At 33.9% G+C, this 17,537-nt stretch overlaps 1 protein-coding gene across 2 annotated transcripts; it reads right to left on the bottom strand.

Annotated features, from left to right (window-relative positions):
- Positions 1-696: 696 nt before the first annotated feature.
- LOC116105115 (fatty acid amide hydrolase) lies at positions 697-9,828 on the bottom strand. 2 transcript variants are annotated; one of them, XM_031391542.1, is made up of 20 exons: positions 9,625-9,827; positions 9,358-9,467; positions 7,050-7,110; positions 6,613-6,788; positions 6,298-6,427; positions 5,848-5,925; positions 5,573-5,720; positions 5,234-5,346; positions 4,342-4,417; positions 4,156-4,227; positions 3,985-4,036; positions 3,329-3,400; positions 3,133-3,213; positions 2,561-2,664; positions 2,379-2,471; positions 1,692-1,760; positions 1,410-1,474; positions 1,267-1,328; positions 1,080-1,175; positions 697-885 (listed from the first exon to the last, which is right to left on the bottom strand). In XM_031391542.1, exons 1-20 carry the CDS (start codon positions 9,722-9,724, stop codon positions 823-825), a joined length of 1,821 nt encoding a protein of 606 aa, XP_031247402.1. In that variant the 5' UTR covers positions 9,725-9,827; the 3' UTR covers positions 697-822. The 2 variants fall into 2 exon arrangements, 1 of the variants encoding a protein (XP_031247402.1); XR_004124023.1 differs by lacking the exon at positions 1,410-1,474 and having other exon boundaries at positions 840-885; positions 9,625-9,828.
- Between the last annotated feature and the right edge of the window lie 7,709 nt (positions 9,829-17,537).

Genomic DNA, 17,537 nt, shown 5'->3' with positions numbered 1-17,537 from the left:
TCAACTGTTTTGTACTGTTCTGTCGGTCCTTTACCGGTCCAAAACAGGTTTATTGACATTCCCAGTTTATGTAAACCCTGACTGAAGTAAAAGACGGCTCCCGATCAGACCGGCCAATCCGGTCCGGGTTTTAACACAGAGCCTCAAGGTAGATACTTGATAATACGCCTTTTAATTGCATAATTGAATAAGAAACTTATGATATTATGATTTATACAGCGAAGTAAAAAACTTTAAATACTCTTGATGAGAATAGACAATTTTCATTAGAGGAGTTGAGTTTTTCTCATTTAGGGGAATTGAAGTAGGAGGTAACAAGGTTGGAACAGGTCCTTGCTTTGCCGTATCATTGAATAAGAATTTTTTTTTTTGTTTTTAAGATCAATTTAGTGGGAAGATGAGTGTTGAGGTAAATGTGAGAGAATTAAAACCTATATTAAGAGAAATATTGTAGTGAAATTAAGTGATTTAAAAGAAATCTAATAGTTTGAACTTTATAATTTTGCTGGCATTGAACTATATATATCTAGGCTAATACAGAATCTAATGCGGCACTAATAAATAATAACAATCCTATGTTATATGGCTCCATATAACATGGGAAAGTTACAAAAAAAGGCCTATCTATTCTTTCAAAAGATTTTGAAACTGTGAATCAAATAACTAGATAGACTTTTGCATTTGATCATTGCGACATAGACAAACATAGCAGTTCATTTTATTAATCTCAAAGATTAATTAAAACTTTGGCTACATATAGTGTAAATAAAGAGTTTGAAATTCAGGTTAACCTTTAATGTGTTACAGAGTTTCCAGGTGCTTTTACTCACTATTGAGCAGATCATAGAAAACCTTTGGCTTTCTGTTGTCTGCGATGCGCAGGGCCTGAAACAAAGTAGCTCACGTATCAGCAGGCCTTACATATATTAGTTGCCTAACCAGTACATATACACGCAATAATCAAAATCAACTAGTTTCAAAACTTAGTAGAAGGCAAATAATGAGCTTAAATATTAGTCTGACAAAAATTCCTGTGGGGCAAAAACTTGCCAAAATTTGTTACATGCATCATATTATACCTGCATTGCGAATGCTATATGGATCAATGTGGGTTCAGACCATGGCTTCCCTATAAACTGGAGGCCAATAGGCAAGCCTGCTTTATCAAATCCAACCTATAACAAACAACAATACATCAAATAATGAAAAATTGGCACTACCAATGGATAACAAGCAAAAGAAATTAAAGGATCGGTTAGATTATACTGGAATTGTCACTGCTGGCAAACCCAGAAAATTTCCTGCTATTGAATACCGAACAAGTGCAGCTGAAATAGAAAGTTCAAGTTACATTAGGTTTATAAAATGAACATCTTACGTAAACAACTATTTTATTATTCCTTTCACACCTCCATTTATGTAATCAAGTTCACCGGTCTTTAGAGCATCATCCTTTATTGGGTATGCTGTCACGCTATCATATAATCAGATGTTATTGCCAGAAGTTTAAGAGGGGAATGCAAAAAACAGTGTGTAGTTTTATCTCAGTTAAGTTTGTAAAATTGACAAGGAAACGAAATTGGTTCAAGATCATAGGCTAAAATTTATTCGCAAAAATATTATGGGTAAAAGATTAAGAAAATCAAATATTGTTTAATTATATGAAATGTAACTAGAGCATGAAAACTTACCCTGTTGTTGGAACAACTATGACATCTGCCTTATCAAATATTTTTTGATGAATCTGCATTTGGCGATTCCTATGGATATGCATACAAGTTGGCATCAGAATAGGAATGTCTTACAGAAGCCAAGTAACTGAACAAATGAATATTATAGGTTTACTGATAGGGAAGCCTATGCAGACCATGGATTATGAATTAATAAGATGTACAAATGTGAATTAATATTGTAAGTGAACACTAATGTTGCTGCTTGTTTGAAAATCATACTAAACATCCTAGAACCTATCAAAATAAATGACTATTGTTGAAAAATAAATACCATTATGTCATATGTATTGAACTTTCTTTCTGAGAAGAGTATAAAAAAATATGAACCCTCTGAAATTAAGTTTTGGAGATTGGAATTACGCAATTTCAATACATTTACATTATTTGTTCAGTTGAAGCCATCTTCAAATTTCAAGATATTCTGTCCAAGGAAGACAATTCAGATCAGCTTCTTTGGTCGACAGGGTTTCTCTGCTTCAATTCAATGTGTGCATAATATAGGTCTCTTAACAGAAATAAAACTTTTAGAGATTTTATTTCTTCCAATTCTCACTTATTGTAAGTAGTAACTAAATACTCTTTAAGCAAAAATATATAAATAATTATGATAATAATTGAATTAAGTAAATCTTAACTATCATGTACCTCACTTTCTGCGCCTTTATATACTCATTGCTGCTAAAAGCACCATAAACACTAAGTGCTACTCTTGCATCCCACCCTATTTCTGCATAATTCCTATTTCGACGAGATTCAAGCGTCAGCATCCCAATTTAGAATATTTGTGAAAAGAAATTGATAACATTAGGGGGTTGAAATTGACATACAGCTTTTCTAGATAAGAAGAAAGTGATGTGGTACACTCTGATCCAATCGTCAAATAATGTGCCAGACGCATAGCTTCTATCTCTGGTATAGTAACCGGTACAGTCTTACACACAACAAGGCCTTGGAACATTAGCATGCAAGCAATCATTAAAATTCTTTTCATATTCAACATACAAATAGCGATGAAAGCAAAAAGGTTTTTCCGATGTTGATGAAAATTTCAAGGGAGTAAAAGAGAGGAAGCGAAAACTTAGACAGAAATTGAGGGAAAAATATCAGTAAAATTTTTAAGTGTAAAATGCTAATATTCATTCATAAGCATGTTTGTACCACAAAACTAAATAATGAATCATGCCTGCCGAAGTCCTAGTTAGAAAATTAATTAACATCTAGTGGGAAATAAAAATAAACCTGAATAAGGAATTCTACCTAGAAAATATAAGAATGAAAAAAAAATCCTAACAAAATTGGAAAGAAAATAAATGATGCTATAAATATATAGTACACTAGATGTCTATTATTGCAGAAGTGGTACCACTTAGTTGTAAAAAGAAGCAGCTATTCGTTATACCTTCCAATTATAGTGCTCACAAAGCTGGTCCATAGCAGAAGAGCAGCATATTCTGACATCATTACTGGAATCATTAAACCACTAATTGACCCCGAATAGTGGTTTAAAAATTTAGTACAAGGTTAGAATTAGCCTCTATCCAATGAACTTAAATTTGATCATAAATGTAATAATTTAGATAAATCATATTACTAACCTCTTCATACTTGGCTAATCTGATGTCTGATAATGATATTGTTGACTTTAGCAGTGGAAAATATACTTTGGGCTGGTAGATTATCCGTATACCAAAAAAAAAAAAAAGAAAAAATAAATAAATAAATAGAAGGTACATCCTCATATTGGCTGAGGAATCTGTATAGGTAAGCGGTAGAGGAAAGACATAACAAGGACGGAATAATGCCAAAATACTTATGGTACTGCAAAGTAAATATAAATAAAAATCATATATCTTCGCTACTTGTGGTCCATGTGCCTTATCTTATTGCTATAAGAAATGTATGTAGTAAATTTTTGTACGTGCTTATTATTTATTGTCTTACAGAATTGAAGCTTTGATTCAAACAAAAAAAGATGTCACATTTCACTATGAAATCAGATGTTGATCCTTCAGTTTGACAATACCATGGAGGATGAATTCTACTGTTGTTGGTTGAACTCTATTCTATGTCATAGTTTTTGGCCGTTCATGGAAAACAGAGTTTATATTGTGCCATCTATATGACATATGCAAAATCAACATATAACTTCCTTACAAAACGTCCACGTTTCATTTCTGTTGATAAAAAATAGAGAATTGTAAGCTTTTGGATAGTTAAGGAAAAGTAGTAGCTAATGGGATGAAAGTCTTACCACTGAAGTAGTAGACTGGGGGGTTGGAAGTGGGCCGTTAATAGCTGCATAACTGAACAAAATAAAGTGGTTTCTGTTATACCTCCAACTAAAAAAGACCAATTAGGAGATGAGTTTGTAAATTTAAATTGATGAAAAAAATGCCAAGAGAACCAGAGAGAGAACACTGACACAATAAATGCATCTTCTACAGTACCAGCTAGTATTCCAACCATCCCGACTGTCCAGTTGAAAGGGAGAACACTAAAAACAATCGTCACTATTAACATGTTAAAAAGTCTCAAAATGTCCTTGCATATGAAACTTAAAGAGCACTGAAATAGAGTTTACACACAAGTGCAAATGCTTATTCCTCACCCAGAAAGAGGTATACGCCCGAAAGTTGGTTTCAAACCAACAACACCACAGAGTGCTGCTGGCATTCGCACGGATCCTAAATAAACATTACAAGAGAAACATTTTTCAGTTAAAGAAAAGGTTGATCACATTTATCAAAAAGATAAAAAGTTGCACAAGTCTGCCTCTGTAGTTGCATCCAACTACTAATCTGCCCTTTCTTATCTCATAATCTAACAGCCTATGGTCTTCTAGGTTCTTGAATGTAGTAACGGAATGTTTGGGAATACTTGTTACTTCAGGCAGTTGTTTTCTTTCAGATGTACTTGAAGCATGATATTGAGAAAAATGCCATTCTTCTATAATCTCTTCATGAATTTCTTTATTGAGGCTGAGACACCTCTTAATACATCATAATCTTACAAGATGGCACATGTCTCTCTTTGTATCCTAAAAACTCTCTTTATCCAGTAAATTCGATCAACATCTTCAAAATGTACTCCTAGCCTCCACTGAAATATTCCAAGGTGTTATATGTTCCAATGACACAATCTAACTAGTAAGTATTGGCACAGTTTCAATTATTTTAATTTCTCATTTAATTAAGAACACCAAAAAAAAAAAGAAATCTCAATAACCAAGTATCCTGTTTGATGTGAATCTGGTTATTTAGGTTGAGTTGCCTCCAGCATTTAACTTCTGTTTGATCGAGACATCTTGACATAAGTTCTATATTCCAATTACCTTTAACAAAAGTCTTAAGTTCGGTACTAAGTAATCTTATTATAATTAACCATTACCAGCATCCAGGAACAAAAAAGTTTGATGCAATGTTTTATGCTGCTAAAATCATCAAATTCAGATTTCCTCTAAGCACTGATCCTTTTTAAGTGGAAAATATTGTGTAAATTACCTCCTCCATCGACACCAAGGGCCACGGGGCATAATCCTGAAGACACCACTGCAGCAGATCCACTTGAAGAACCTCCAGAGATTTTGTTGGTATCATATGGGTTTCTGGTAACCCTACAATACTCATGAAATAAATATGTCATCTTCCATGCGTATAAATCCCAAATGATATTATAATATAATCTAGACTATTTAACTTTTGGTGGGGCAAATGCAACATGGTCTATATATCAGTCACATGGGATCAAAAAGGTAAAATGGAATCTATAAAGAGCACCAAATAATTCCAATAAGGCAACTTTTAGCTTAAGAAGAGACATCTAAGGATGAAATTTCTCACCCGTAATGAGGATTTATTCCACTTGTTCCAGCCCCGAGTTCATGCATATTAGTTTTCCCAACAAGTATCGCACCGCATTGTCTAAGGCGCGCTACACAACATGCATCCGCTGTACAAGGTCTAAGTTTGGGCAACCACTTCGTACCTCCTATAACAACCAATACAAAAATGAGTGAAATAACTGAAGATGAAATAAATAATCAACTGATGTGAACAAGAAGACTGCTTTCACTAAAGAAACTCTGTCAGTGGAAAACCATGGAACATCAGGTTACCTGTAGTTGGATATGGAGAACAATCTATTTCATCCTTTATAGCAATTGGGACTCCATCTAGAACCGATATTGGTTGTCCTGGAGAGCACCATAATGAGAATAAGATGAAGATTAAAATATGCACGATCTGTTTCATAGCTAATAAATAGAAACATAAACAATACTGTAACAATTGGACAAGCATACTTATGAAATGGTCTGAGAAAATAGAATACCAAAATCAAGACATTTATAGAAAGATTATTGGCCAAAAGCAATATAGTCAGATGATCTTAAAGAAATTCATAGAGCTTAACACAATTTCTAACGGCAGTAGATTCCAATACAGGACTGCAACCTTAACTTAATTGATGACAGCAGTAAGTAATTAACTACTTAGAAGAATATACAGCATTCAAATACGGTATTTTCCTTACAGAAATACATAGAATCTGGTTTATCAGTATATACCTTTTTCATATCGAAGAGTTGACTCGGTAGCTTGCCGTAGAATATCCTCAGCATCATAGTTAATGAAGAATGACATTTGCAGTGGAAGGCTTGAAGATTCACGGACAGCTGCTAAAAACCGCTCTGCAATCTGTACAAACCAAAAATATATTCCTTGGGGAAATATGTATTGCACAAATACACCATTTTATAGTTAAGGTTTCAGAGGAGAGATTGAAAAAACATGTGAAATTTTTTAAAGCAACATTGCAGACTATACAATAATTTGAGTTTCCGCAAATAGGATAAAAAATAAAAATGTAGTGAGAAGATTACCATGAGAGGGGTTATTTCTCCAGAACTATAGGCTCTTGCATAATCCAGTATTGTCCAGCGATGAAACTTAGGTTTATGTGAAGGCAAAGATGAAGGCAGACAGTGTATGGCCTCTTGAACTTGTTCAGGTGGAGATAAATGAGAAGCAATGTGTTTGACTTGTTGTTCATTAAGATCTAAAGTCAGAAAGAAGATAAACTATTAAATCTTGAAAACAAAATGAAATATAAGCTGTAGATAGATACAGTTAATAATTGAATGCAATGGATGAATAAACAGTAGTTATCATAAATTCGAAAGTTGTATGAGATTGCAAAACAAGAAAATCAAATTATTGTATCACTCAATCTTAAATACAATGCAAGATTGTTTACTAAATAATGTGGTGAAGCAATTACAGTCCATGCAAAAATAGCAAATAGTTTATGGAAACCAACCTTCATAGGGATGCAAAGGAACAAAGAGAGGTGGTTCTTCAAGTTCTGCGTTTGTAATAAGCTGCCAAAGTTGAAGAAAACATGTTATTAAATGATTTGTAGCTCAAAATAACAGAGACTAATAAAAGAATTAAGCAATACTAAAATTATGCACCAATTGACGCAATAAAAGAGGTTTTTTGCATTGGTGAATGATCTGTGAAACAACATCAATGAAATTACTATTGAGGGAATAAGAGGGCTCCTTAGATCTTCATGTTCATCTGGGCATTTCCACAAGTAAATTATTGCATGTTTTCCAGCAAGAAATGAACACTTGTTCTTGTTACCTAAACAAATATTTTCATCGAATTTCTTTCATACTAAAGAGTAAAATGCGTGAAATCCCTAATAATTTTAGGGAAACTGAACTCAAATTCCGATCTTTGTCAATGGGTTTATTGATAGTTAATTCTCTGCCCTTGCGTAAAAAAGGTCCCAACGATTATCTGAAACTATTAAAACCCTTAAAATTATCTAAAACCCTCTAAAAATATCATAAAACTTTGAAAAAATCAGAAATCCCCTACAATAATAAAAAAAAAAAAAAAAGGATTTTCACCTGCGCTCACTCAGTAGACAAATAAAATAAACCTGAAAACACATTTTAATTTTTAAGTGAAGAAAATTTGGATGAGTTGTATTGCCCTCTCACATTCAAGCTACTCTACAACTAAACGTTACAGAGGACGTCAATGATTTAACTAGCATCAAATAGATCGCCTTGCATCGATTATTCTGATGTTGTGTACCACAAATAGCGGTCTAACGATCGTGCTAACAGTCTATTTTTAATTAATTCCCTTTTCAAAATTTATTAAAATTTACATAAATTACTTTTTTTTTTAAATAAATAAATATTATGTTGGAGAGATAAAAGTTAGCCATTTTTTCGTTGTTATACGGATCAAAACAATTTAAAAATCTATTTTACAACATACCATTAGATTTTCAAAATCAACACATTTTAAAAGTTACTTTACCAAACAAATTCCAAATATTTTCAAAATTAAAGTTTATTTAACTTAAAGCTATAGAAATTATAAATTCTGTTGTGTGTACCTTTATATATATATATATATATATATATATATATATATATATATATAAGGATTGATTTAGCCACCGGTGCCTAGCGCCTGGCCTAGTATAGCCTGATCTAAGCCTTGCCAAGCCGATCATATTACGGGCAGTGTTGATCTGGTAAATCATGGCCAACAACTATGTTGGGCCACAGCAAAATAGACAAGTTGAGAATTTAAATTAAGGATTGATTTAGCCACCGGTGCCTAGCGCCTGGCCTAGTATAGCCTGATCTAAGCCTTGCCAAGCCGATCATATTACGGGCAGTGTTGATCTGGTAAATCATGGCCAACAACTATGTTGGGCCACAGCAAAATAGACAAGTTGAGAATTTAAATTAATATTTTAATTAGGTCAAAATGAGTCAACTGTGGTGGAGACATTCAAAATGGGATAGTAAAAATGCAGAACCTGGCTAGGATGGTAGGGTAACACAGAAAAATAGCATGGGGTGCGTTGGTTTATTATTTTAGATAAGATTTTAGAAATAATATTAGATAGTTGAATAGAGGAGTATTATGAGGTAAAATTTAAAAATTTATAAAAAAGCCCCTAGGTTTACTAATTTAATTAAATACTCCGATATATAAAATGATAAAAATACCCCCACCACCTGCAGTGCCAGATTCCAGCCACCGCCGCTGGAATCTAGCCAAAAAATCGTGTTACAACACAGACCGGTTAGATATGTGTCGTAACGCGTCATTATGGCCTTTTCTAACTAGATCCACCATGAATCTGATCGGCTATGGCCTATTGTGGCCGCGATGGTCGAAAAAGGCCAAAACGATGATCATCTTTGGTAATCGCTGACGGCTGGATCTGGCCTTTTCCGGTCAAATCCATTGTGGATCTGGCCGGAAAAGGCCAGATAGGTGAATTACCGGCCAGTTTCTGTCGATAATTCACCGTTATGGCAGATTCTGGCTACCACCGATAGTAGTTGCTAGAATCTGACAAGTATAGGTCACGGGAGTGTTTTTGTTAATTTTTAAACTTTTTTTCGGGGGTATCTAATGAAATTAATAACGTCTAAAAATAATTAAAAAAAGGATAATAATTCTAGAATAATGTGCTAAACTTTATTTGAAGAATAGGATTGAGAATATGGACAGAAATAATAAATCAAACATGCCCATAATTGTTGCAATCAATTAAAGGTGAAGGTAAAGGTATAAGGGGATACCTTATGAATTAGATTATTTTTCTTCAACAAGTACAACAACACTTGTCCAAAGATAGGCATCTCCAAAAACCAAACAAATATTTTAACCACAAATCCAGCCATTCGAGGAGCTACAAGAATAAAATATCATAATTAATGATGAAAACAACTGCAATTCTCTGTGCAACTAATTACAGAGTGGGTTAGTACAACTGCAATTCTCTCTGCAACTAATTACTATATTCCCCAACATACACACAATTTGATCCAAGGGAATCGAAATCGAACCTTTGACATTGGCTTTGAGATAAACATGATCGCTTTGAGGATCAACATCAACCTCACTCACTGCCTTGTAAACTAAACCTTCATCTCTCAACAATCCCATCGTCGCCGTTGGATCAGTGTTCTTCTTATGCTGATGAATGACAATTTCAAATTAAGAAACAGCAGAGAGACATAGTGATGTGTATATATATATATATATATATATATATATATACAAACAAGAAGAAAAGTTAATGAATGAATTGAAAGGATAAAAGAGTTGGAAAGAGAGTAGGGTGGGCGGATATGGCGAGAAAAGTTGGCCTTTCTAATATTATCTATTAGTATCAATCCATCATACTCTTTTCTTGCCCATAATATTGTTTCTCAGATTAAACCTTCCAACTACTTTTGACTTTTTAACTTTTTCCAAATTATTTTTTTAACTCTGTTGCTTCTATTTCAAGTTTACTTTTTATAACGATAAATGATTGGAATAATAGCAGTCTTTTATCCAAAATAATAATCCCAAATACCAAAAAGCACTATCTTTTAATATTTTTATCCTTTTATTTAATTTATCTTTCTCTTAAATTATTTATATATATATTGCATGAATGTAAAAACAAAACTGAGATACGTAATCCCATATTACTAAGAATATTTATTATTAATTTATATTTTATTAGAAATATGATATTTTAAGTTGTAATTAACTTTGTAAAGTATAGAAGCTATTAGGTTAAAATTATTGTAGCTTTAATTAGAGTTACAACTGTCAAGGTTTATGGAAATGCCAGTTACTTTCGACTAATAATTTTTTATTATTATTATTATAAATTAACTCCTAGTTAAAGCATATATAAGATTATTTAATTTGAGCTAAAAAAACATCAACTCTTAGCCTTAGGTATAATAAAAATAGTTCAAACCAAACCAAATTAATAAGAAGAGCAGGGGAGTCAAACCAAACCAAGAGAACCCTATTGTAACATACATTAATTAATGTTGAAAGTGTGTTTAAAAAATTTAATCTTTATTTAAAATATTTATTGTTTGGTGACGTCTCATTTGAAAGATTCCTAACTAGACAAGAGAAAATTTTCATTACCATTTTAACTTAGCAATTAACATTCTTTTATTTTATATACAATATACAAAAATTATTATTAACAAAGAATGTGAGGTAACTAGAGAGAGCATTAAAAAGATAAAAGACTAGAGAAGTAAGCATAGCATTTAGTTAGATAATGATGTGTTTTAATAACAACTTACACAATCTTTTCATTTTATTTTAGTTTTATCCATCTAGTAGACACAAGCTTGATAGATTAACAGATTTTATACGAAACAATTTCTCACCATTTTTATTTTTTGAAGTTTTATATATATATATATATATATATATATATATACAGTAGCGGATCCAGAAATTTTTTTTAGGGTGGGCCAAAATAAAAACTAATTACATATTAATATTTTTGTCCATTAATATTTTTGTTAAGGTGGGCCAAAATCTAAAAATTATATATACTAGTAAAAAGAATTGAGGGTGGGCCAAAAGTAGGTTGGATCCGCCCCTGTATATATAGTAGAATCTCTTTATAATGATACTCTATATAGGAAAAACCTTCATGTAGTCATAAAAAATTCTAGTCCCAACTTAGACCAATTGTAAATAAGAATAAATTTCATATTTTAATAAGTTATAATTTTTCTAAGTCCCGTCTTAAGGAACTTGTCTTTATATAGTAATATATAAAGTTGTTTGGGACAATAATTTATGCTTTAGAGTTATTATTACATCTTTTATCTTACAGATACATAATAAGTTGCCAGTATAAACACCTTCTTATTGAAGCCAAAATATTTCTAATTTCTCAAGCATGGTTGGAGTTTCTTACCATGAAACTTTTGATATTTTTGTATTATCATCCTCAGAATTATCTCTTTCCTCTTCTTATTTAATTCTAGTAATTATTTCTTTTTCAGTTAAAGCATACACGACTTGTTGTTCATTTGGATGATTGAGGAAAATATTAATATCTATTTGATTAGTGTAGTGAAGTTGAATCTGATCAATCAATTTTACAATGACTCCTTGATATCTATCTCTATACTATTCTAATGCTACTAAAACAATTAATTGAAATCTTAATACTATTAAAACATGATTATAAAATAAGAAATTAAAACAATAATTTTTTAATTAAAACAATAATTCTTGTAACTACACCTCTATTAAGTTATAACCTCATAGTAATAGATTTAGTTGTACCAACATTGTGGTTGTAGAGAAGTTCTACTATATATATATATATATATGTTCACCAAGTTCTTAACAGGACTGTTTCTAGACAGAGAATTCACCTTCAAAACAGACAGGTAAGCATCTGAAAGGCCAGTGTACTTCCCAACCATCGCAATTTTAACCTGTAACATATGTAACAGTTAAGAACATGCTACCTAGGATTATGCAGACATAAAACATATATATCAATTTTACTGGAGGCTCGACACCCACAGGATCATGCAACATATCACAAACTCTAGTCCTGGAAGTCCATTCATCCAAATCAGGCTTCCNCGGGTATCCCTCCAAAAGACCCGTTTCAAAGCGACTTGTACTCGGCCCGTCCATGAAATTTGCGAATGGGTCGGGTAATACCCACGGGTACCCGCAATTGAATTTAAAAAAAAAAAAAAATTAATTTACAATACAATTTTTTATTAACAAATATTCAAAATTCAAATAAGTAATAATTTACAAAAACAAAACAAACCCTAAAGACTAAAGTCAAACTCAAAACACAACTCTCACTCTCTCAAACTACAGTCACAAATTCACAGTACACACTCAACTCTTTTCTCTCACGCAGCAGCAACACGCTCATGACTCTTTCACAGCTCACTCATGCAGGACGCAGCCACAGTCAGAGCTCATTGTCGCCAACGAACGGCAGCTCCCAAACCCAGGAGTACACACTCAACTCTCTTCTCTCACGCAGCAGCAGCAGCACGATCACGGCTCCCTCAAGGGTCCTTTATAGCTCACTCACGTAGGATGCAGCCACGGTTAGAGCTCACTATCACTGACGACCGACAGCTCCCAAACCCAAGAGTACACACTCAACTCTCTTCTCCCACGTAGCAGCAACACGCTCACTCACAACTCACTCACACAACCACGGTTAGAGCTCACTATCGTCGACGAACGATAGCTCTCAAACCTGGGTCGTCGCACGCAAAACTACAGCAGCTGCAGCTCTCCTCTCATTGTCATTCTGCTCTGATGACTCTTAACTCAGTCTTAACTCTCTCGCGCTCACTCATGCCGACGAACGGTGGCTCCCAAACCCAGGCCACCGCCGACGAAACAACAGCAACTATAGCTCTCCTCTCCCTCTCATTCTACTCCGATGCGACTCTCAGCTCAGTTTGAACTTTCAGCTCAGTCTGAACTCTCTCACCCTATCATGCCGACGAACGGCAGCTTTTACTCTCCTCTCATTCTCATTCTCTCTCACTCCGACGTCGCCTAACTCTCAGTAGCAACCGTCACTCTCAGAGGTAAACGCTTTCACCAAGTTGGCAAATGATTTGGGCAAATAAGACAATACCTTTAACTACCATTATTTGCACCGTGAGAATTGAGTTTTGATGCATTATTTGCATTGTGACTTGTGCGTTGTGAGCATTGAGTTTTTTGTATGATTTCGAATTTCTATTAATGTTAGAATCATTATTTGCATTGTGATTTGTGAGCATTAAGTTATTGTAGTTCAGGAGTGTTGACTATTGAGTTGGAAAAATCCAGCCATTTAGTAGGGCTAGTTTGCTTGTAAAATATATGAGAGTGGTTTTTTTTTTTTTTTTTGAATGAATTGTTATGATTGGTTAATTAATTTAAATGTAAATACTCTATTGTGTCCTTTAGATTGGCTTGGCATGGAGGAGTCTACATATTTGTTTAATGAGGCACTAGAAATGGGTCGTAATGTAGCCGTAGGTCAACCTCCTTCTAGTGGTAGTACTATTTGTCCAAAAAGACATAAAGTTTCAAATGTTTGAGGTCAATTTACAACATATAAAGAAGACAATGGGGATGTGCGGGCAAGGTGTTTGATTTGTAGTAAGTTTTATGTATATGGTAGTTCCACTCATGGGACTAAGAATTTGAGGCGCCATATGGAAGGTTGTCCTAAACGTACCATTAATAGTGTAGATCAAATGATGATAGATTGTCATACTAAATTGAGACATTTGAGGATTTCTCAAGAAATTTATCATGAGAAGATGGCAATAGGAATCATAAAACATAATTACTCATATTCAATAGTGGAGCATGAAGGAATTAAGGATGTCCACATGTATCTGAATCATGAAGTTAAGCCTTATACTAGGAACACCGCTAAGGCGAGTTGCTTAAAGATATATTATAGGGAGAAGGAAAAGATTAAGTTTGCTTTAGAGAGGGTTTTAGGTAGAATATGCTTGACTTCTGATATTTGGAGTTCTTGTACTACTAATGGGTATATTTCTTTAATGGCTCACTATGTTGATGAGTAGAGGTGGGCAGGGACTAGTCCCAAGCAGCCTGGGCCCGGGTCTATTTGGGACTGGTCCCAAATGGGACTAGTAGCTCATGGGCCTAGGACCGGGCCCAGGCCCATGAGCAAAATAAGGACTCGGACCGGTCCTTAGGATTGGTCCTATGGGCCCAGGACCGGTCCTTAGGATTGGTCCTATAGGCCCAGGACCGGTCCTATGGTCCTGGACAATTTATTTTCCCCCTGATCTTTTTTTATATTTTGGGGGTAAAACGAAATTTTATAGGGGGCATTTAGTATTTTGTAAGGGTAGATTAGTAAGTTTTTAAAAATTTAATTAATTTTAAAAAATAATAAATTAATTAATAGTTAATTTTAATTTTTAATATAAATTCACGTCTCACACATTCACGCTTCACAAATAAATAATTAAATTATTTTTTTTAATTAAATTATTCATTTTCATCGTCAACAATATTTACATCATTCAAATCAGTATTCCTAAAGAGTTCGAGTAGTTCGGGATCTTCAGGGTGCTGTTGTAGTCTTCTTTCTGCATGAGTCCAATCCCGTAAACACGTTATCACTTCAATCATCTCATCGGTTAAAGAACATCTTCTGTCTTCAACCATCCGACCACTTGTTGAAAATGTTGACTCGGATGCAATTGTAGAAACCGGCACAGATAAAATGTCACACGCCATTTGGGCTACAATGGGGAATCGACTTTCATGTTGGTTCCACCACTGAAGAATATCCATATCATGTTGCTCCTTCATCGTCATATAGGACAGGTCCACTTGTAGGTAATGATTTAGCTCATTTGGTTCATATATGTATGAGTTGGAGCTGCTACTTCCGCCACGTTCCACATACGTCCACTTGCTCAATCCTTGACGGAGGGCTACATTAAGGTCCGGATCCTCTCTCCTGAACGTTCCACTTCCACTTCCACTGTACCTGTTCTCATATAAAGAAAAAAGGCTCTCCAATTTTTGTTTAAAATTAGTCAAATAAGATGTATAATCATGTCCTAAATGATGACCTATCTCAGCAATTATACAGTTAACTACGTGTAATTTAAACCTAGGATCTAGAACAAGGCCTAATCCATATAAGAATGGAATATGTAACCAATATCTCTCATATTTTTCTTCCATCTTTGAAACAATTTCCCTTAAAATGTTATTATATCTATATTGAGCAAAAGTTTTAGAAATTTGAAGTAAAATATCTAACACTAAATTAGTAGTTGGATAATAAATACCACTTAATGTATTAGTAGCATCATAAAAAATTTGAAGAAATGAATAAAAAAGTTCACAAACCACCCAATCATCATAGCTGACAACTTCCTTGGATGGTTCTTCTCGTTGATGAAATCTGTAATTTGTTTCGCGGTTGGTAAAGCTTTTTCCAACATCAGGTAGGTGGAGTTCCAACGGATAGGCATGTCTGTACATAACTTCAAAGGTCAAACCGGTGGGTCCTCTTGCTTACAATATTTGACGTACTCCTACAATCTTTTATTGCTACTGCTGACGATAAATCCGATAGCTTTGCACACCCTCTCCATCTTTGAATGTATAGCATCTAAACCTATTTTAACTATCAAATTGATGATGTGGCAAGCACATCTTTGGTGAAAAAATTTGTCTTCACCACGCGGATCCAATTTCTTTTCAAATAAAGAGATTGTCGCGGTGTTAGCAGCTGCATTATCAAGCGTTAGCACTATAACTCTATCAGTTAATAAATATTCTTGCAAAACTTCAAGAATTATAAAATAAATAGTTTCAGCACTATGTTTTTCATATAATGGTTTAAAACCTATCAATTTTTGTTGTAAACCCCAATTATGATCTAAGAAATGTACTGTGACAGTTAAAAAATCGGTTTTTGATCTACAAGCCCATATGTCTGATGTAAGTGCAATAGATATATTCCTAAAATTTTGAAATTCATTTTTAAGTTGATTATTTATTTTGTTATAAATTTTTAGTATATCTCTTCTACTTGTACTTCTATTAACAGCGATATATGTTGGACAAAATGCAGTTTTAACTATATAAATAAAAAAAGGATTTTCAGATAAACAAATAGGAGAGTTCGTAGCAACTATATATCTTGCTATTTCCTCTCGTGCAACATGTGCATTATATTGCCATATTGAGAGAGTTGAGGATTGTGGATTAAAATTAAGTTGAATTTGAATTTGTCTACCTGATCCGCTTGAAGATGCATCGGGCAACTACATTATTTGGGAGTGCTTCTTCTCCACGTGTCGTCGCATCGTCAAAGTCCCCTTCTCAGCGCCAATAATGGTTCCACAAAAATTACATATCCCACGCGATTCTTCCCCCTCCCCATTTGTCTTTGGCCATTTTGATTTGGTGAAGTATCGCCTACATCGGACACGACCCTCTTTGACGGTTGGGGGGGTTGGGCTATGCCCGTGCCCGTTGACTCACAACTCGCATGTGTTTGGCTACACCTCGTCCTAACCGAATGTGGTTGTGGAATTGCAGCTGCTTTCTCTGGAGGAAATGGTGAAAATGGATTGAAGCCTTCCATTTCTTCGTTGGATGGAATGTAAAATTGATTTGGGGAAGCCATTATAAATTTATGATAAAATAATAAATAATTAAAATGAAAAGATATTAAATAATAATGTGAAATTATGATGATATTGAAAAATAGAAAAAAATTGAATAATATGTTAAAGGGTTAAAAGTTAGTAGCGTAACTTTACATAAGATTCGTGAAAGTGTGAAATATGTTAAAGGAAGTAAGGCTAAAAGAATAAAGTTTGGAGAACTTGTTAAAAAAATTGGTGTGATAAGCTCAAAAGGATTGAGAATGGATGTTCTCACAAGATAGAATTCCACTTATTTAATGCTTGAAAGTGCGTTAATATATCGTCGTGTGTTTGTTCATTTGTCATTGATAGATCCCAATTATAAAAGTTGTCCTTCAGATAAAGAATGAGATAGGGGGATGAGGATTTGCAAGTTCTTGCAACCATTTTATGACATCACTACTCTTTTTTCGGGTTCCCAACACCCCACAGCAAACTTATACCTCATAAATGTGTGGAGAGTTCAAGTGTATTTATACGAAAAGATGGAAAATGAGGATGAAGTTGTTAGTACCATGGTAAGTCAAATGAAAGTAAAGTTTGACAAATATTGGGATTCTTATAGCATTGTGTTAGCAATTGCAGCCATTCTGGACCCACGTTTCAAGTTTGAGTTTGTTGAGTTTTGTTACAAAAAAGTTGATGACCCAATAGTTGCATCAAGAAAGTTGGAGTTGGTTAAGCAGGAGTTGTATAAGTTTTTTGCTGGATATGAGGGTCTAAGTTGCAATGAGGTTCCCAACGAT

The sequence above is a fragment of the Pistacia vera genome, unplaced genomic scaffold (assembly GCF_008641045.1).
Source record: "Pistacia vera cultivar Batoury unplaced genomic scaffold, PisVer_v2 Contig492, whole genome shotgun sequence".
In the NCBI taxonomy this organism is placed as follows: domain Eukaryota; kingdom Viridiplantae; phylum Streptophyta; class Magnoliopsida; order Sapindales; family Anacardiaceae; genus Pistacia; species Pistacia vera.
Note: the sequence above shows the minus strand (reverse complement) of the source record. Positions and strands in the feature narration are given on the sequence as shown.